Genomic DNA, 21,573 nt, shown 5'->3' on the forward strand with positions numbered 1-21,573 from the left:
GAGAGTTGCAAGTTGCACACGTTGCGCAAGTTGCCAGTTGCTGGTTAGCTGACTTAGCCAGCCTTGAACTTCTGTGGCGGCCCTCGCCTAGCAACACGCTGCGTTACCGAGTGCCGTTGCACGCGGCCACTTGCAACAATTAAGTTCCATAAACTGCACATAAAAGGCAACGAAGATGTCGCAGTTGGTAGTCGCAGTCGGACATATCATGGCCACTCTGTGCGATGCCAAGCGATGCGATGCGATGCCTCCTTAATAATGTCATAAAAATTAGAACGGCGTATTAATTGGCAGCGCTGCAACGGCGCAGTCACCGGCTGCACTGGAAACAATTTAGCGCAAGAGTGGCATATTGGTGACAAAGAAACGCATGATGATAACTGCAGCTAATTACAGGGTTTCTTGAGTGGCCTTAAGTGAATGAATTCAGACTAAGTTCTGTTTAATTCTTTAGTAAAGTTTTCATAAGTTTGAAAAAAAAAGTTGCCACAGACCATTAAAAATTACTTTATATTTTCATATTATTTCAATCGTATGCTGACCACATTTTCTTGCGGTGCATCCACTTTTGCCGCTGACTGCGTGTGGGAGCGCAACATGTTGCTGCTGGCTTGCGGAATTTTTTTCCATTTTTTTTTTTTTTTTTATTTGTTTGTTCGGTTTTTGTGTGCCTCTCGCGCGGTTCGACTGCAATTTTGCGCAAATAAAATAAATTGGCAGCCAATTAAGCGAACGCTGCTCGCACAGATCAGAACAAAAGCATAAAGGCAGCAAATTAAGCGCGAAGATGGATGCCGCAAAGAGAAAGAGCGAGAGAGAGAGAGGCAAGTTAATAGACAGAAAGAGACGAAAGGAACGAGAGAGACTAGCGGAAGCTGCAAGCGGCGAAAATCCAATTTAATTAACGGAAAGAAACGGGAATCGCAACAACAGCTACTAATTAAGCCCATAAGCAACATGTTGCCGCAACATTGAATGTTGCATTCTCGATACCCTCAAGACCTGAAGGTCGAAATATAGATTTATCTATGTTACTATGTTACTCAGTATATGTACCACTCACTCATATGCAATAGCATGCATATATTTGAATATCTCTATTTAACACCCACAAATCCCTGAAATTGTGCCAAGAAATTTCAATATACATACAATGATGTAACATGATGTACGATTCTGCTATGTCATCGTTTCTTTCAAGATTTTCAACATTTCACTTAATCTCTGTGCTTTGGAATGTATTTATTTCCTGGTAGAGTATTTCCGTCTTCGGTTCTGTCCAATTCTCCGCCACCCCGCCACTCGAACCGTGTGGCAGCCATTCATTCATTCGGTCGGTCGGTCGGTCGGTTAGTTAGTTAGCCAATTACATGACAAAATCTTATATGATCGTGCAAATTGTATTTTTATTGCCAATTATTTATTTATTTCGTTTTGGCTTTTGTGTGTTCGGCCATTGAAAAGCCAAGTGAATGCCGCCGACAGGCAGCTAAATGTTATGAGAAGCTGCTTTTGTGATAACCGTCGATGCTGCAGCAGATTATAATGATGCTCAATCCAACGATGCTGATGATGATGATGATTAAGGGGGCAGGCATGATGTTCGATGATGGGCAAGCCCATTGTGTGAACTTCGAACAATGAAAGACATTTAAAGTGGCGTAGAGCAAGCGATCAGTCGGCTATGGCCGATCCACAACATGTCGTGATATTTGAATGTTAATTTCAAAAATCATATTCAATTAATTGTCATTTTGTTGTCGTTTCAGCCGTTTTGCTGATTGCGTAACGATCTGCTGCGGCAGCGCTGCTTGGCCAGCAAATCACGCTTGTTCATTCACTAATTATCGCCAAGCTACTACACACTTAATTTGTATTCAATGCAATTAAAGACGAAATCGTCCCGACAAGTTCGTTTAGATTGTTTTTTTTATTTGCCGCTGTCACTCAGAGATTTCGTTTTGAATGGTTCGAAATAAATATGCTACTTGGGGATTGGGATTAAGGGTCAAAGTAAACGGAGCTCCGCTGCTGCTGCTGCTGCTGGTGGCATATTTTTCATGCTCAAATAAATAATATTCAAATTTCGATTAAGCGTCATTGCAAATAATTGCAAAATTAAATTAACAACAACGATGGCGGCACATAAAACACACACAGACACAGCGGCAATTCGTGTGCATATGATAATTAAAAACAACAATAAAGCACGAGCAGAAAAAGCGAACGCAAAAACAAAAAATAAAATAAAATGCGGAAAAATACACATACGAAAATTTGAATAAAACGCGAAAAAAATGCAGAAATTAAAGTAGAAGGAGCAGGAAAAAAAAAAACAATAACAGAAAGCCCGGCGTAAACACAGTCGGTTGCACTTGAGTAATTTCATATAAAACATAACCAAGCAGAAAGGATTTTAATAAACCGACATAAGCCCGCTCTCGCACACAATCCAGCGAATGCAAGTCACGGGCGCCATAAGGACAATTTCGAGGGGGATCGAATAGTCCAGTTGCCATAATGTGATAGTTATTCATTTCTTTCTTATCAACACTACACTACTCATCGAAGTTATCGAAATTATCGATTGACTACAAAGATCCACATATTCGTGGCGATAGATGACTTTCAGTCGCTATTCTTTGTCAAGAGAAACCCCCTTTTTTTTTTTGAGTGTCAACTGTTGGAACTTCCAGTCCCTTTCCACGGACGCTCATGGTCAATTCCACACACACACACACACACACACACGCACCACACACACACACACTACGCACCGGCACATTCAGACACAGAGCGAAGTGGCTGACATTGGCGGCGTTGTTGTTTCTGCATTGCCATCAAGTAAATCAGTGTCCAATGTGTAAATAATTTCCATTCGAATGAGCAATTGTGCATTTTTAACCCATACAAACACACACACACACACGCGCGCGCAGACACAGAAACATACATGATGCACACGCACGTGGAGTTTCTGGATGCTGCGCTTTTCATTCGCAGACATCGACAGACATCGTCAACGTTTAAAATCACATGAAATTTTATTAAAATGAAGTAAATACGGTGTAAACGTGCTGATAAAACGGTTCGTGCTCAGCTATGTGGAAGGAGGTGGTGGGAGAGGGGGGGGGGTATGGAGTAGAGCCTGGCGGTGGCCAAGGCGAAGCCACCGGCATCCGACCATACACTGAGCGAAAGCGATGCACATATATGCTTGAATTGGCGAAAAAAAACCTTTGAAGTCGTTTCAAGGATTCAATCAGTGCACTATGGTCCAGAATTCGTTTTTTTTGGCATAAAGTCTAAATTTTTATGTCAATATATCGTCCTCTAGCAATTATTTTCTAATAGAAAATTGATCATAGAAATAAAAACCAAAAACAAAATTGACCGAAAGCTTCACTAAATCGTTTTATGAGCTTTTAAAGTTGAAGTTTTAAACAGCTGATTGAGAGAATGCAATTCCCGCCAAATTATTTGTTTACTTTTGCACGTAGTACGATCGTTAATACGCATCCAAAAATTATAGTAAAATATGGAAAATAAATGTCAAGGTATGATGTTTTTAACGTATATATGTAATATATGTGTAGTTGTACTGTTTTTATGTTGTGTGACATCCAATTTATGTGTATTTTAACAGAAAATTCTAACGTGTCCCCTGTGTTTCGTGGAGTATAACTAATTTTCTGACAATTTCTGACAAAAGTTAAAAACGTCAGTTTGTACCTTTAACTATTGTCTTTCACGGTAAAGTAATATCTTTTGCCCATTTTTGCTCGTTTTCTTAAAAATTTGATTTTATATAGGCAAGTTCGAGTTCTCACATAGCGACCTCCTGGACATTTGGAGGCGTAACAATAGACAAATAAGTTATGTTTCAGATTACGTTTATTCCGCAATCAACAACAATAATCAGGAATCGAAAAAGACAGAAGAGATTGACAAAAAAATAGTATTTTTAAATTATTTATTAAAAAAAAACTGCCCGAGTGTAACAGACAACTAGACCGATTTATTTCCAAACATACCAAGTGGATGGCGTCTAAGATAACAATTGTTGTTAGTGATTTTTAAAACTCCAATATACCCCAGCAAATGGGACGCCGAAACTTATCGGATATCAAATCAATAATTCGGCGTTGGTTCCACTTGGATGCCTAGGCGAAAATGCGAGTGAAGCCCGGAATAAACTTTACAAAAGGGACCGATTATCACATGCAAGGAAAAATAGTCGGATCAATACGATGAGCGATATTTTCCACAGAGCTATTGATTCCTCGGACCCACTATTATCAACAATATGTTTAAAAGAAAGAGAGAGAAAAAATAGGAAAAAACCACTTCCGAAGGCAGTAATAAGTCTTTTGGAAATACAGTCTAGTCTTAAACCTGATCCATCAGACAAAATATTGGACTCACATTCTGATTCTGATTCGAGTTCAGATTCGGAAAATTATAATGTTGAGCTAGAAGAAGAAGAGGGCGATTATTTTTAAAACAATAATGTACACACTTTTATTTAAAAAAAAAAAAAAAAAAATGAAATTTCGTTGACTCCTGAGTCATACCAGTAGTTAATATGGGAGGCAAGAGAGGGCGTGGTCGCACAGACTTCAAATTTTGTGTGCAAACTATTTGTGGTTTAAAAACAAAATGTACAAAGTTTCAAGTCTGTAGCTCAATTTTTAGACTTTATGCCAAAAAAATCGAATTCTGGACCACAGTGCAGTGCTGGGGGTATCTTAAGCTCTAGATGAATTGATACACATATCTATTTTATTACATATATTGTTACATAGATAGTTTCATAAAGTTCTATAAAGATACATTTAAGCCACATATACATATGCGTGAACTTTCTGCTTTCTTTTTTGCGTAACTGCGGTTATTGGGGTAGGGCTTTAGGCTATTACCAACTCAATAACCGTTGTGTTCTGGTATGATTCATACATATTTTTTTTTTTTTTTGTCTGTTTCTTATCACTTTTAGGCTTGGTTGGCGTGGAGTGAGTAAACTGAGACCTTATGCGGGCTCCACGGTGGGCGGTGGGCGGTTGGTGGTGTTGAATGATTGGCGTTTGCGAGGAGGCGCGCCACTGCAGAAAATCGCTTATGTAAATATGTCTTCTCTTGACCATCTCGCCCTGGCACGCCGGATGCATTGTTGTGGTCAGTGGACGCTGCTCTGTTATTAATGACATTGCACAATGCTGCGAGATGTTTGCCCGGAGAGTTGGAGCTGAAGCTGGAGATGGAGATGGAGATGATGAGCACAAGGATGTGCGAGGATGCCGTTGCGTCCTTTGCCTGCGCCAGTTAACCGTTGTTTAATGTGTCTGTAATTTTCGATTCGATTCGATTCGCAAATGTAATTAACTGTAATGCTGTAATGCCAGCATTTGTGCGCGGCCCACACTCCTTATCATTGTCGCGCTCTCTCTCTCTTTTCTTTTACTGTTCGCTTTTCCGTGTATCTGGTCAAGTGGAGTGGAAGCTCTTTATCTCCGTCTTCAAACAAGCAAATTAAATCATCAATTATTATCATCGGGCCGGCGTACACTTGTACAAGTGTTGATCAAACAACAATTGACACAGTTAACCAACAACAAAAGCGGCGAGCTTAATAAATATCCATCGCTCTTACGGTCCAATTGATTGGCTCCGTTTTCCTTCGATTAATTAATGAGCATCGTTGTAGAGCATTGCGAAAAAGTTAATTAACAGAGCACTTGTAATGAGGAAGAGAGAGAGAGAGGAATACTTCGGTGTAGTATGAATTTATGGAACATTTCTATAGAGCAACCTCAATGAGTAATTGAGTAGAAAGGCTTTAACAATGGATAAATTGCAAGTAATCCAGAACAGATAACATTTAGTCTAGAGATCTCGCTATCGATTGTAAACTAAAGGTATATTAACTACAAGTAAGTGTATCTGATATCAGGTAGTATTACCATTAACCCTGACTTATCAGCTTTCCCCCTTGGGATCTAGAACTATAATATGTACATACATATCTCGCATCCTAATTTGTGGACTTCTCTGTACATCTTCATTCACGCAGCAGCTCTGGTAACGATCGCGAGTCGCATTCTTAAGACTGCAACTGGAGTCGAGCCAACTGCAAATAAAACAAATAGCTGCAACTGAACTTGGCTCGCTGATTTTGCGCTAATTAATGTGTTTTCCACAAAATTAGCAATTTGCGCGCAAATAGAAATTGCAGTGATCGGAATCGGAATCAGACTCCAAGTCTCGGATCGGATCGGATCGGATCGGATTGGATTGGAGCTTGGCTTGAAATCGCGACGAGAAACGAGTTGTGTTGGTCACCAACTTTGAATGGCAAGCAGCTGCCGAAGGGGTTAAATACGGGTAAGGGGTGGGTTGGTGAGGAGGGGGAACGGGAGTGCGGCCGGACGCACAATTAATTAAGTTGACGTTGACGTTGGCCGAGCTCTGCAACTCTGAATGCAACTGAGGCATGTGAATAGTCACGGACACAGATGGAGAAATGCACAGAGAAAAAAAGGATGAGACCATTGCAATAGTATGTTCAAAAATAACTTCTTAAAACAAAGATTTCAGATGTCTGGAGAGCTTTTTTCTAAAAATCGATATAATCGAATTTGCCTATCGAACCAAAATCGACGCTTTTGCTGACTAACGATTGTAATAAAAATAAATAAACTTTGGTCACTTTTATGTATCGTATTAAGTTGAAATAAGTTTACAGCTCACCATTTTCGCTCAGTGCCAGTGCCACATTCACAGCCCCATTGCAATCGTCTAAGAATCAATGTAATTAGTGACTGGACTCTGCGGACGAAGGAGCAGCAGGTGCTGATCGTGAGGAGCATTTCCTTTTGGTATCATTTATGATTAGGTGGCATGCCGGCAGTTAACTCAGTCGAACGGTCTCCGAGTCGGAGTCGCCTCCTCTGTTCTCTGTTCTCAGTTCTCTGCCATCGTTTAATTACAACCGCCACGCATTTGGCCAACTGCAACTGCATCCGTTACCAACATGGCCAACTTAATTGAACGTAATTGCCAGCCACTTGAGAGACGGCCAGCGAGAGAGCCATCGCACAGCATCTCCGACTGGGACAGCTCCCCGGGCTCGGCGCGGAGTGTTAAAGTCTAATTGAAACTGTCAGATGGGGATGTGAACCTGGATTGGGGTTGGGGCACGGAGCATGCAGCATGCAGCATTCAGCATGGGGCATGGAGCATGGGGCATGGAGCATGGGGCTTGGGTTACAGATCAAGATGCGAGCTGTCGAAAGGTGGGCCGGATGGGGTTCCTAGAAATTCACCCATGATTGAGTATCTATAATATTCCGAGTTCTACTTACTGATTTCTGAATTCGCTACCTATGGAAGATTCAGCTTTGATCCTTCAATCCAAACATAGTTCGTTTTTAAGCCAGCTTATTTGGCTAAATCTGCTTTTTAGTCGCCTACCGATTGGAAACCCAATCCGATGCACCTACCACTCCGGTACACACATACATACATACATATATCTTGAGCAACTTCCTCCTAGCGGATTATCCGATGGCCATGGCATCTTTTCCCAGCTGGCATCCGTTCTCCCCAGCTTTTTTTTTTTGGAGCGCTGTGACCCGATCTGCTTAGCGGATGCTTTCACCTAATTAACGCCGCTTCATGGCAGCAGTGGCAGTTGCAACTGCCACTGCAAACTGCAAACTGCATTTGGCATTGTGAGGCAATTAAGCTCTATTTGAAGTGGACTTTAACGACTGCACCCAGAGTTTAGTCCGAGATGAGTTAAGTGGAGAGTGGCCAATGGAGTGGAGTGGAGTGAAGTGCTATTTAGTGCCATAGAGTGCCATGGAGTGCAGTTCACTTTGGAGAGCCATCAGATCGCATCGGATCGGATCGGATGGGTATGGGATGGGATGGGATCGGATCGGATCGGATCGGATCGGATATTAGCGCTGTGGGCTTTGCACATGACGTGTGCGTGTCGCCATCCTGCTCGTGGATTGGATGCTCCTCGGTCCATAAAAGCGCAATTTGTCGTAATTGTTTAAGCAGAAAGAAATAACATCGAACGAACCAACGGCGACAACAAAACGACACAAGGCATAAAACAACTTAATAAAAATTCCACTGCTGTGTCGTACATCGTTGGCATTATCGCTCGAAATGGTGAAGGGGGGGTGGGGGTTTTAGCCGGGTTTTTGGCTTAGTTTCGCCACTCAAGACCACCCCCCTCTCCCCTCCCCCCAAAAAAAAAACACCAATAAACCAGAAAAAACAGCCAGTAACAAATCAAAATAAAACGCACAGTGTGCGGCTGACGGGTGTGAAGGGTATGAAGGGTGCGATTCGCCGGGATAAATCTCACTTAGCAATTCGCTGGCGATACATATGTACATATATATATATATATATGTATGTGCGGATGAAGAAGAAGTGCCGACATCAAATGCGTACAAATAGATTAACAAATAACGCCAGCAATAACTACGTGTAGTACATCTGCTGGCCACCGCCTCCATATGTTGCCACACCAACAAATAACTGTTGCAAGAACAATAACACATAAACGTATATATAACAACAATTGGCGAAGGAGCAGCTACAGCAGCGGCAAGTCGCATAAATCAAACAACAATGCGGGTCGATGATTGCTGGACTGCAGGGGGGTGCGGGGATGTGGGGGCAGTCTCGAAATGGGGGTAAATTGTTGTGGGGTGCAGAACGAAGAACGAAGGAGGCGGCGGTGGGTGCATGTGGCAGCATTTGTTTTCGGATCGAAGGCACAACAATACATTGATGTGGCACTCGATGGCACACTTCCAAACGGATTCGAAATCCACAAAAACTCTAGTGCACAGGCGACAAAAATGTTGTAGGTGCACTGGAAAAAGTCAAAGTTCATTGTGTATTTTGATAGCTGTGAAAATAAGATACAATAACTACGTAACCAATCCAAGAATATAGCGAAAACATCATATTGGCTTTAAGTACGGGATACGTGTTGTTTGTCGCCTGCTCAGCTTGGTTTTCGGAGTGTGCCAGGACTCCAGCTACGATGGCTGCCAATGACAGGACCAAGTGTCGCCCTAGATGCCCCTTCAGTGTCCTTGCCCCTTACCATCCCACCCACCCACGACAATCGCAATCGGTGCGTGCATTTGATTTTGATTAGTATTTATGGCAGTTTGAGTACAGTACATTCAAGCGGTAGCTCGCAATTACTCGCAATGGGAATTTAATTGTTCGCCGGCCACTTGAAGGATCCTTTCACAATTTTCCACGGGCCGCAGCAGCAGAAGAACCCCTGAAAGTTTTCACCAAACGAGAAAAAATAATAAGACCGGGAAAAAAACAATATAAATGGCATAAAACATGTCCCAACCGTTGCAGGACGTTTTTGCCTTGTTGCGCAACATGTTTCCATGCTCCCCATTCCACAAAAACCCATCGCCCATACCATCTCCATTCTCCATCCCCATCCATTTGGCTGGTTGGACTTTGTCCTGGAAATGAGAAGTTTCGTGCCTGGCCGTTTTGGTGACCATTTCACCGCACCATCCACCTGCGGACCGCGTCTTCGTTTGCATTTTTATGGCATAAAAATTAAAAATGAATTTTGATTGTTTTCTTGTTGTTCTTTTTTATTTTATTTTAATTTTCCTTCTCGTTATTTATACTTTTCGTTGCTGTTGTTGTTGTTGTTTTGTGCGATGGTCGTGGCTTTGTTTTTAGTTTTCATGTCGCGTACTTGACGTTTTTCATTCCTTATTTTTCCTTGGGCTTTTTTGTTTCTACCTCCGCCTTTGTTGCTGGTAATTTGTTCTTGTTGTGCATAAGTTGGCCTGGAAAGTGGGTGGTTGGGGGTTGGCAGTGGGGCGGACGTCCTGCGAAGCCTTGCATGGCCAAAGGACATTCCTAACGGAATTGGATGCTAGCGAGCGTGTATGTGAAAGTTCCTGCCGCTGTTCTTTTTTTTTAACGATTTCCATTAAAGTTTTTGCCAAATTTAAGAAAAAAAAACCCCATCAAAATATATGCACAATGATGTAAATACTGTCTCAAGGCTTCACACTTCTGCTTAATCAATTATTATAAAAGGATCAAAGGATCCCTCATTACCCTTTGGCATTTTTATTCGCATAATTTCATTATAAATATTTTCCCACTCCCGAGACGCGATTTTCCAGCGCTGCGTATGCAAATTAAATTTACATTTATTTTTCGTGACTCGATGCAAATTTTCGCAATGCGCGAGACAGGTGGTGCAGATGGTGGGTGATGGTGTTGCAGGGGCGGCTGCCCGATTGGAGGGGGCGTGGTCCTGGCTGTCTCTACCGCTGCACGCTCAGCACGTTTATTCGCACTTAATTCGCACTTTTTGACACCTTTGTGACCGAACTGCCCCGCGAGTCGCCAAAGTGTGTAAAGTAAATATATGTGCAACAACCCCCCAAAATGAAACATTCCCCCCCTCCCCACACACACACACACACACACACACACACACTCTGCTCACATGTCAGCGGCATAATGTGCATGGCTGCCGAAGCAGAGACGACGGCGCGAAAAATTATGCAAAATAAATTAATTACCAATTAAGGATGGGGATGATGCAGTGCACAGCTGTTGTTCGTTGGATTTCAGCCGCGTGATTTTCCCTCCTTTTAACCCTTTACCCATTTTCCACTTTTTCAAGCCGACTCCACCCGCTTCCGCCCGTTTGGTGCGTTTGTCACATGAGCCCCGCCACTAATTAGTGTCATTAAAAGCGCTCCACATGAGTGGAGAACCCTTAAGCGCAGGGCCAACCCCCGGTTGCAAGGTGCATTAAACGTGACACAAAATTGCAGCGGCCAAATAAATAAACCATAAAGAACATAACTGACCGCAGAAATCAGCTCAATTCCAAGAGGTTCGTTTGCCTTGAAGGTAAAACAGAAAGAAAGGGCCAAAACGAGCAAAGGAGGCAACGGAGGGGGGGGGGGGTGGTATTGGCCAAGCCAGTAAGCAAGCAAGTAACTTCCGTTAACTTGCGTGCAAACCCGTAATTTCCAGAGGAGCAAACCCCCTTGGCTTTGTGCCACGAATTGGGGTTAAAAAGGGTTTAACTTGCCACTAACTTGGGTCACATGCATATGCATAATTATAGAGCGCCTCGTCCGGAACGGAACGAACCCAAACCGCTCGTCCGCAGTCCGCGGCCCATTCCCCATTACCCTTCGCTTAGCAAACTAAACTGTGAAAACGCCAGCGGGTCTCCACAAGGAGGAGGCACCCTCGGGTATTATACCACTGACCGGAATACGATGAACCGCCCACCAGTCCACCAGCTTACCAGCTCACCAGCTCACCTGGCACGTGAAATTTGAATATTGATTGGCTTTAATGAGTGTCGTTGGTCGCGCAATTAGTTTGGTAAAGGCTTTTTCGGTGACCGGGGGACGGGAATGTGGTGGGCAGGAAGGAGCTTAGGGGAGCGGAAATGAGGGGTGCCCAGGGTGGTTCCACAGACGGAAGAATTCCGGATTTCCCAGCCTGGGGCACTACGAAATCAGAAGTGCGTTTAATGAATAATGTGTAAAATAATAATTATAATCGAAGCCTTGCTTATATGAAAAGACAACGTTTAAAGCTAAAATAATAGAAGACAACTCCGAACCCTTGGACAAACATGTGTTTCAGTTCTTGATGGGACTATTGCTCTAATTGCCCTAACTTACTTCACTTTCCCGAAGAATAGGAGAAATCCTTAGTGGACCATTGTTAGGCACAAATCAGCGCTGGATTTAAAGACTTCGATCGTGGTCTAACTAAACTAATTACATATCAGTCAGTCAGTGGGTGAGTCAATCAATCAATCAAACTGCCAGCAGCAGCAGCGAGATCATTTGCCAGCGGCCTATCTCTGCATCGTTCCAAAATTGGATGCAAATTGAAAAGCATTTTGTGGGAATGTAATGCATAAATTAATTGAGCGTCCCCAGCACACAGAGAAAAACCGGTGGGGGTGTTTGCCAAAACTATGAAACTGCAGTAGGGGGGGTTGGGAATGTGGAAAGGAAGGCGGTGGCCTGATAAAGCATTCATGCAGCCACGCCCACTTTGGCAGTGAATGGGCGTTCGCTGGTGGCAATGCAATTGAAAATGAAATTCTAATATGGACGCGCGCTTTTCCGAGCAGCGTTTAGCATTCGATTTCATTTGTCTAAACTAAATAACAATGCAGTCTGCGCTGCCACATTGGCGTTGCATGTTGCAGCTGCCAAAATTGAGTTTTGATGCGCTGCATACCCCATACCCCATACCCCATTTCCCATTTCCCGGCCTGCACTCCTACGGTCCACCAGTCCGGTCCTGTTATTGTTTGAAACGTCGCGTTAAATTTACATAAATTGATTTGATTGAATTTTTATGAGTCGGCGGCGCAGCAGTCCAGTGGCAGCCACCCAGGCATCCACTTGCACCAACCCATCTGGCATTCTGGATGCCCCCGTCGACTGGCCGGCGGGCATCAACTGCTGATGACTTTTCGACCCGCCCTCCGACGACTCACTGGCGATGGGAGGGGGCACGTGGGTATTGGGGATCGGAGGCGACCGTCTAATTAAAGTCATTTCCAGCAGCTGCATAACCCCTACACCCACAACGCCCACTCTCTGGGCCGTGGTCAAGTCGAGGTCACAGTTGGCGCTACATGGCGCAGGGCTTAATGCGAGCCATTTGGCCCGGTTGTCCGGCGATGGGCAACGGACAGGGGCAACGGACAAGGGACGACAACGGACACGGACGAGGGCAATCAGCGAAAAGAGAGGCGGCCAAAGGCAGAACCAGACACGGCACACATTGTGTGTACAACTTCTGCGGCGGGCAAAGAATGATGCACTGTGAAAAATAAAATGTGAAAGTACTTAAAGTTTCTACTGAAACTTTGAAGAGATTCGCTGACAGGCAGATTATTTTAAATTCCAAATAAGCTTCTTACTTTGTGCCAAGGACATTTAGGAACACAATTATCTCTTGTTTTTATATATAAATATTAAATATTATTTGTTGTTTCTTGAAAAAAAAAATGATGCAATGATTCCCCGCATTGTTCAGTGTAGTGAGTGCATTGCGGCATCGCTGGCATTGCATATTTTTAGGGTTTCCTCGCTGCTTGCTGAAATTTGCACATTGCAACAAACTATTTAGCGTTGGCAAGGGATGGGGGGCGCCAATTTGTCATAAATCTCGTTATTTTAAATCGCCGCTTGGCATTCCACGAAATTGTGTATGGGTAAATGGGCCTTTTGTTTGTATTGATTTGTTGTTGTTGGCTGCTCGCTTTGCTGGTTTCTGTTAACGTCAACGTTATCGGGCGACAACAGTTGAGGATAATACATACATACTATGTTGGGGGCTACGAGCACTATTTGAAGAGAGTCCAAAAATATGGGATATTATCGTAATTGGCCAAAAAAAAAAATTCCAAGTTCCTTAACATCGCTGGTTGAGTTTCTTAGCAAGGTGCTGAACGAAAGGAGAAAGTACGAAAAACGATCGCTAACTTTTTATTGGGTGATTAGCAGCGGGTCATTCAACGAGGCTCGTTGGTCTAGAGGTATGATTCTCGCTTCGGGTGCGAGAGGTCCCGGGTTCAATTCCCGGACGAGCCCAAGTGAAGAAGTAGTTTTTTTTTATTCAGCTGAAAATATGTCATGAAAATATGAATATTACACCATTTCATTGTGGAAATTGCATTTTCAAAGGGGTATTAATATTTTGCATAGTTTGCGAATTGTGTGCGAATCCAATGTGCACTTTAGTGGTCAGCCCAAAAGTATGCTGCATAATAGTGATCTTTTGTACACTGACGCCATCGCAGAGGCGCGCATTTCACAACACTGTGCCACAGCTGATAATTGCCGTTACATTTTGCCAGTGGCCGACACTTGAAGAAATTTACAATAAGGAAAATGCTATAAAAAATTTATTTGATATAACAAAAATACAATTACCAAACTATTTTTATGAGTCCAATGCATTGATTAGTGCATCTTATTTACAAAAGAGCTATTTTCTTTTGAGAACTTAGTAGCATACGATAGTTTACACGCCATAAAATGTTATTTTGTTTGTGTATTGCCAACACTGCCAACACTGCTAGAAGAAGACTCAGTAGCTTTCTGATCTTTCGCGGGTCATTTTTGTAAGAAAACTGTTGAAATCGAAGGAAACAGGAAAACATCGAAATGGAGTACCTCTACAACGCTAGTATGCATTGCGAAGATGAAGAACGCGTCAATTTCTACAACATGGACAAGTTCTTCGTGCCCCACGTGCAGTCGATTGAGCTGGAGCAGCAGGCGATCCTGCGGCAATACGTGCCCCAGTACGCTTATCAGTGGCCCTGGGGATTTGCCCCTTCCGCTTACAGTTATTACCAGGGATTCGGTAGCCTTAATGTACACACACACACAAAACTCCGGCGATGGAACCTTGAGTAATAACTATATCTTCTCCTGTCCCCTTGCAGATGATGACTATGGACATTACCAAAACCGAACCCGGTCTCGTCGGGCTTTCCTCCAACCAACAGCAGCAGCAGCAGCAGCAGTCGCAGCAAAGCAACGCCGGCATGAACAGCGGTGGCCAGAACAACGGGCCCAATCCCAATGGCAATGGGAACGTGGTCAATGTGGTCAACTCCGGCGGTGCCGGTGGCGGCAACAATGGCAACGGGAATGTCCAGAGCATCGCCGCCGCTGCCAACAATAATAACAATAACAACAACAACGGCAGCCAATTGTGCGCCGGCTGCGGCAAGCACATCCAGGACCGCTATCTCCTCCGCGCCCTGGACATGCTGTGGCACGAGGACTGCCTCAAGTGCGGCTGCTGCGACTGCCGCCTGGGCGAGGTGGGCTCCACGCTCTACACCAAGGGCAACCTGATGCTCTGCAAGCGGGACTACTTGAGGTTAGCTGCGATTTAAGAAATACTAAAACCATTTGATAGTGTAATATACCTAGAAGTATAATAGACGATGGTATTCATTAGTCATGTTAGAAGTTAAAAATGATACCAATTCTTGAGAACTCAGGTCTATAATGCTTATAGATAAAGTATTCATTATATTCTGTGACTTATTTTTAGTTTTATAAGACTTTAAGAAGCTTTCTTGCTAAGAGTAATTTATATTTAAACAGTACCTATTCTACCTAAAGCTTTTTTTTACGCATATTCAATTTAATAGCAAAGAGTAAAGATGTTTACTTAAAGAAGTCAGAACCATGTAAACCATATAAACTTCAAACTTTTTACTAATCTGTTCATAACTTTTCCCCGCAGATTGTTTGGCAACACGGGCTACTGCGCCGCCTGCAGCAAGGTGATCCCAGCCTTCGAGATGGTGATGCGTGCAAGGACCAATGTCTATCACTTGGAGTGCTTCGCTTGTCAGCAGTGTAACCACAGGTGAGCATCGAAAGGAATTTGGCCAAACTGGCCCATTGCCCCATTGTGGGGCAGACCATACATCATCCATTGTGTGGGAGAAGCGACTAAACGATTTCGCATGCATTTTTATGGGCAATTTGCACAGAGATTCGCATTGAAGGTGGCCACATGAATCCCTTTTTAATCTTTGGCCCATCGGAGCGGGCCCAAAGTGGCACTTGAAGTTTTATTAACGTGCCGCCAGACAGCAAATTGCCATCGTTTACAAGCTAACGGCTAAACAAACGGGGTGGGAAGAATGGCCCTTTAGTGTCATACGTTTTCTATGAAAACCGCATAAATTTCGCATTGAACAGAACGAACCGAACGAACCGAACCCTTTTGGGTGCCATCAAGTCAACGCCCAGCATTCCAAGGCCTCAAATATTTTATTGGACTTGGCCAATTCGTGAAATGTCACTCTGGAGAGCTTTAAACTGCAGCCCGATTGCCCGGTGGATGGGGTCGCGTCTCATTCTTCCATTTTGGCCGGTTCGTTTCGTTTGGTTTGGTTTGGTTTCGTTTTCGTTTCGGGTTTCTGCATTAATAATGAGGGCGCACATATGCCTTCGTGGCTCCCGGTCCACCAGAAACCTCCGGCATAGTCGTCGATTGTGCAACGCAACAAGGGAGCGAACATTAAATATTAAAAGCGCCGCCACACGGTGCTGGCTGGTAAAAAATATTGAAATAAATGTTATAACATATTGGCATATTGTGAGAATCGTCTCCACCCGTTTGGCCACCGCTCCTTATCCGGGAATCTCCCCGCTTTTTGCGCTCCTGCTGGCCCTTTGTTTTTGCATTGCCGAGAATTGGCTTTAAAAATGCAACAGGAGCAACGAACTTGGAGAAGTTCACCCTTGCGGAGATGCCATTATGGTTAACTTTTGACTTTTCTATAATCCTGTTTACGCTAGAATAATATAATATAGAACTAATGCAAATTTAGCTTAGACTAATATCAAAAGATTGAGAGTATGATGGGTCATGGTTATCCCATATTTCACCACGTTATCCATAAAAATGACCAGTGGAGATGCATCCCCTCCTGTTGCTAATCAATTTTTCACGTAAATTAATTCAATTGCCGAAAAAATCCATTGAGGCGTGGCCACATGGCCAGCGGCTGCTTCGCTCCGCCTTGTTGGTTGGTCGGATGGTTCGAATGGCCACATTTAAAATGCGGGCTTTCATTTGGCAAACAAAAAGACTTTTCCTGTTGAGTCCTACCGCTGAGTCCTGGGTCCTGTTGCTGTTTGGGAAATGCTGCAAAATGCATTGCAGTCGTCGGTGAGGTTTGCATAATTTCCTGTCGTCAGCACTGGACGACGACATCCTTGCTCTCCTGCGATTGGAGTCGCATCCAAGTCAAATCTTTCGTCCACGCGAATTTTTCACAATTTTTTTTCCCCCCCATTTTATTTTGGTATGTGTGCTTCCTGTTGACAATTTGCTGTTGGTTTCTTGTGAACGACGGGGAATGGAGCCGGAGAGGAGGCGAACGAAATGCCCGGATGTGCGAGTCCCGCACAGAGGCACTCACTTATCAACATGTCCGTGTCCATTTCCATAGCCATCACCATTGCCATCGCCAATGCCAATGCCATCGCCATCGCCATCGCCATGTCACAGGTGCGCTCAATGCCAGGCCAGCGGCAAAAGAAGCAAAAGTTTCGACTTTGTTGACTCGTTTTCATGGACTTTTGTTGCCCTGTTTTGGTAGATAAACAAAGCGCTTTTTTGCCCGCTCCGGCCGGCCAGATTTCTGTGCACTGCTCCCTGCCACGCCCACATGGGCCGTCAATCGATTTGGCCACGCAACCGAAAGCAGCGGGCCAACAAAATGTTGACGTAAATCAAAAGCCAAATTTCATATCCGCTGTAAGTCTGCTGTAAGCTGATTTACTCAGACTCCTTACCAAAACGGATGCAGTGTGTTCCCGTGCCCCGTCCTCCTCGGGGAATCAAACTTTAAACGTTTCTTTTTTGCATACGCCGGCGGAGGAGGAGGGCGTAGAGTATTGCATCAGGATAGCAGAATATGTGATGGAAAGGATGGATAAAGTTCGAGGCAACTTGCAAGTTGTAGCGGATAAGAAAGTAGTAGTAGTAGTATCTCTAAACGTTTACCCCTTGTCTTTTTTATTCTAAGGAATAAGCACAATCATCGTTGGTCTTTCTCACTTTTCAATACCAGATCTAGCTGGTTTCAAAGGACATCAACTCGTCTGCTCAACGCGACTCCATCTCATCCCCAAGTGAATCGTATTCTTTTTTCGGCTTTTTTCGTTTGTAATGCGAGCTCCCTTTCGGTTTGCATCGAGTGTATCTGTTTGCTGTTGGCCGGAGTGGGCGTGGCATCCGCCTCCGCCATCCGTACAGGTGCTAACATAAATATTTTGACAAAGGGCTCCATGCCGGGAGCCAACTTTATTTGCAGTTGGCTGAATGTACACTCTCGACTCCGTACTCCAACCGAAGTGGAGCCAGCACTCCAGGCTCCTCTGCTCCAGACCCATGCTCCTGCCACACCAACTGTTGCTGACAGCGGAGCGACATTGCCTAGCGCTTATCTGACTTCCTTGTCCTTGTGCTGGTCCTGTTTCGGTCCCGCCCCGTCTGCCATTCCCTGAGTAGCTGTCCTTGTTCTTTGGAACCGTTTTGCTTTTGTTTTTAGACGACAGTTCCTGAGTTGCCGGGCTGGCTGGCAGCTACAGTCGCCATAACCGCTGTCAATTGTCATCGCTCATCGTTGCTGTCGTTGTCTTTGTCGTTGTGTTTATGCCTTTGATTCCCCCCCACCGATTTCTGGGTCTGCCTAAGCGTGTGGAAAAATCGTTTCCACTTCCTTTGCGACTTGTTGTGCCGTAGTACTAACCACTGCCGTTTTCCGGTTATTTCAGATTCTGTGTGGGCGACCGTTTCTACCTGTGCGAGAACAAGATACTCTGCGAGTACGACTATGAGGAGCGCCTGGTCTTCGCATCGATGGCCAATCATCCGATGCTCAAGCGACACGTCTCCTCCTTGGGCCAGGGCTCACCGACGGGAGCGGCTGGGGCGCAGAATACCGCTGGTGGATTGCTGGGCGGCGGACCCGGTGGCGGCAATGTGAATGGCGTGGGCATGGTCAACGGACCGCGCACCCCTGGCGATCACAATAACAACAACAATGGCCCACAGACACCGACCGGCGGTGGCTCACCGTTTGCCGCTGCTGCTGCTGCCGCCGCCGCCGCTGCCCATATGAAGAATCAACTGGGCGCGTCCAGCTAAAATAAAGCCCTGGGCATGGGTGCCGCTGGGGCTGTTGTGCCGGGATCTGGAGTCGGCGCTGGAGTTGGAGTTGGAGTTGGAGCGGCGAGTCAGCAATTCTACTCGGGCTTCGGGCTGCAGCATCAGCACCAGCATCAGCAGCATCACCAACAGCAGCAGCAACAGCAACAGCTCATGGGATTGGGCCTAGGAATGGGCGGCGGTGGAGGAGTAGGAGGAGGAGGAGCAGGATCCGCCGGTGGACCAGGCGGAGGGGCAGGAGGAGGAGGAGGCGTTGGCAGCATCGGAAGCGGCTGCAAGCGCTACCAAAGAAAGTTTTACAACCGCAACTGAGGAAATCGACGGGCGAGAAAACGCTAGCGGAAAGGATGCAGAAATCCAGAATCGATATTCAAATCTTCGTTTGCTTTGACTGAGTTCAAGTTTTATAGTTTTAAAGGCCTAGTTTAGTTAGCCTACAGAAAAGTACTTGCTGAATTTGCAGACATTTTTAGATCCTAACATTTAAGAGACAATATGTTTACTTAGTTCTATTCGAGAATAACCGCCCCATTTGTTTTTAAACTAGTTTTATTTTCGTTTCCACTACATACTGTACATATTTTCCTTGTAAACTGTTGACGTATTAGCGGGATCCTTTTTTTTTTTTTACATACTCCATATAGATATATTCGTATTTATCTATGTATATGCATAAATAATTTTATTTTCACGCTCGAAGCGTGCGGTGCCAAAAGAAATTCAAAGCAGTGCCAAAAAGTTAAAAAAAAAAAAAAATAAACGAAGGACTAAACTGATGAATGTGGAATGAATGACAAGGGCGGCCTGGTGGAGAGAATCGGATTTGTGGACCTGCGAAATCGAGAGAGCTAAACATCCCCACCGATCACTGTTCGATTTTCCATGTGTCCTTCGAATCCGAAGGAGCCGCAGGATCGTAGAGTAGAGTCAGATGAAGAGAGATAGATGATGAGGAGCTAGAGGAGCTAGAGGGCAATTGGCAAAAGTGAACTTTGATGTGTAAATATTGAGACATTCTGCACACGACTTAAGCACACATGATTTTTGTTCTAATTCCATTTTAAGTCTGTTGGAGCAACGTTGTTGATTATTATTTAAGTTTAGTTTAGTGCGAGGCTAAAGAATGTTCTTTCCACGGCGAACGTTGTATAGAAGTAGCTGGAGCTGGATGATTTCTAGATGGATTGTAGATGAGGTATGATGGCCAGATCCACGATGATCCAGCGCGTTAGATGTAAAGCGCCTAAGATAGGTCGATGTAAAGTTAAGGATTTGTGTGCGTGCGTGTGTATATCTATAACCAAGCGAACTAGTTACAATATGGATGTATTTATTAATCCTTTTTTTTTTTTGCAATCTAATGTAACACTAATCAATATGCGTAATTAGCGTTCGAAAGGAGCTAGCGAATATACTAAGTACGGGAGAAACCAAAGTGTGTGTATAAGCAACAGTCTATCATCTACGAGCGATAAACAATACTACCTATCTATCGAATTACCGAAACTATGTTAAATATCGTAATAATATCTAATAATCGGAAATAAGTAAGAGCGATTATCCAATATTTTTTTTTTTGTATTGTATTGTTAGAGAGCAGGCATAAAGTTAAATCAAAAATATCTAAAGTGTAAGATAAACCCGCTTAGACTTATATATACGTGCATATATATACATTACAAAAACAAACCATAATCCGAGTTTTGGCCGGCAATCAGTAATAATGAAAGCAGCCAGAACGATTGCAAGTGAAAGAAATCAAAACTAAAGAGAAACGAGAGAAAAAAAAACATAAAAACAAATGCAAATGCAAAAACAAAAGGAAACAATAAATGTAATTAACAAACATTTGAAAAAATTAACCCGCACTTGTGTTGGCATTCATTTCATCGCGGGCCAAGGGATTCCTACCATGGTATAGTATGGTATATGGTATATGTTATGGTATGGGGTTTTTTGGGATTTGGTCCTCTTTACCACCACCACCACCCCCCCTCCCTCCAATTGCCAATTGCAGTTTGTCGCTTGACATTTGTTGACTCTTTCGCTTTGACGGCCATTAATCACGGCATTGTTGCTGCCAATTTGAAATCCACAGCCCAGACAGCCAATCCGCACCAGAACGGAATGGTATGACGTAGTGGAGTGGTGGAATGGCGGCCTGATAAATGATGCCTCATATTTTTGAGCCCCGGGCACCGTTCCGCAATTGAAATAATAAAAGCTATAGCCGGAGCTGTGGCTGAACCCCTCCAGCTACATCAATAGCTACAGCCACATCCACATCCACCACCCGAGCCATTGATTAATGAAACTTTAAAAGGGAACACGCGTCTTTTGTCTGCGACGACCGCAAAAACTTTGCCATGGAGATAGCGCATCTTTTCAATATACGATGCAAAAGTTTGCCGTCTTATTCGATGCGGATTGGGATCCAAGGAGCCATCAGCCAACAGCCACCATGCAGGACCAAGACGACGATGCCGATGCCGATGCCGCCGCCACAGGCCATAACAATAAAAGTCATTTATAGATTTCGATTTCGGGCACATGTGAGAGGAGGACGCCCGATGGGGGGACTCCTCCCCTGCCCCTGGGGGGCACCACTATACAAGGATATATATAACTATAGTTTTGGGCTGCTTATCAGCACTTTTGGTCACAGGACACGAGGGTGGGCTGAGAGGGTGGATGATTTTGGTTTCTTTTGTCTTTGGCTGGTGTCATAATCAGTATCAGTGTGCTTATGAAAATGTCCTTTGTTGCCCGAAATGCTTATCA

At 44.2% G+C, this 21,573-nt stretch overlaps 1 protein-coding gene and 1 non-coding gene across 6 annotated transcripts in view, besides 1 other annotated feature; both read left to right on the forward strand.

The window, feature by feature from the left end:
* The window catches only part of Bx (Beadex), a 57,382-nt gene extending 36,738 nt beyond the window's left edge, over positions 1-20,644 (forward strand). For 3 of the 5 annotated variants that reach the window (NM_001272759.2, NM_167625.3, NM_001272758.1), the window contains 3 exons: positions 14,531-14,973; positions 15,346-15,471; positions 18,399-19,561. In NM_001272759.2, the coding sequence (NP_001259688.2) occupies positions 14,531-14,973; positions 15,346-15,471; positions 18,399-18,771 (942 nt within the window). In that variant the 3' untranslated portion in view covers positions 18,772-19,561. Of the gene's footprint in view, positions 1-14,140; positions 14,460-14,530; positions 14,974-15,345; positions 15,472-18,398 lie in introns of those variants that run through there. The other 2 variants (NM_078678.4, NM_176758.3) reach the window with 2 other exon arrangements.
* Positions 3,269-4,732: a mobile genetic element.
* tRNA:Pro-CGG-2-1 (transfer RNA:Proline-CGG 2-1) lies at positions 13,599-13,670 on the forward strand. Its single transcript has one exon. It is a non-coding gene; the product is annotated as a tRNA-Pro (tRNA).
* Positions 20,645-21,573: the final 929 nt, after the last annotated feature.

This window comes from Drosophila melanogaster, chromosome X, assembly GCF_000001215.4.
Source record: "Drosophila melanogaster chromosome X".
Taxonomy (NCBI): domain Eukaryota; kingdom Metazoa; phylum Arthropoda; class Insecta; order Diptera; family Drosophilidae; genus Drosophila; species Drosophila melanogaster.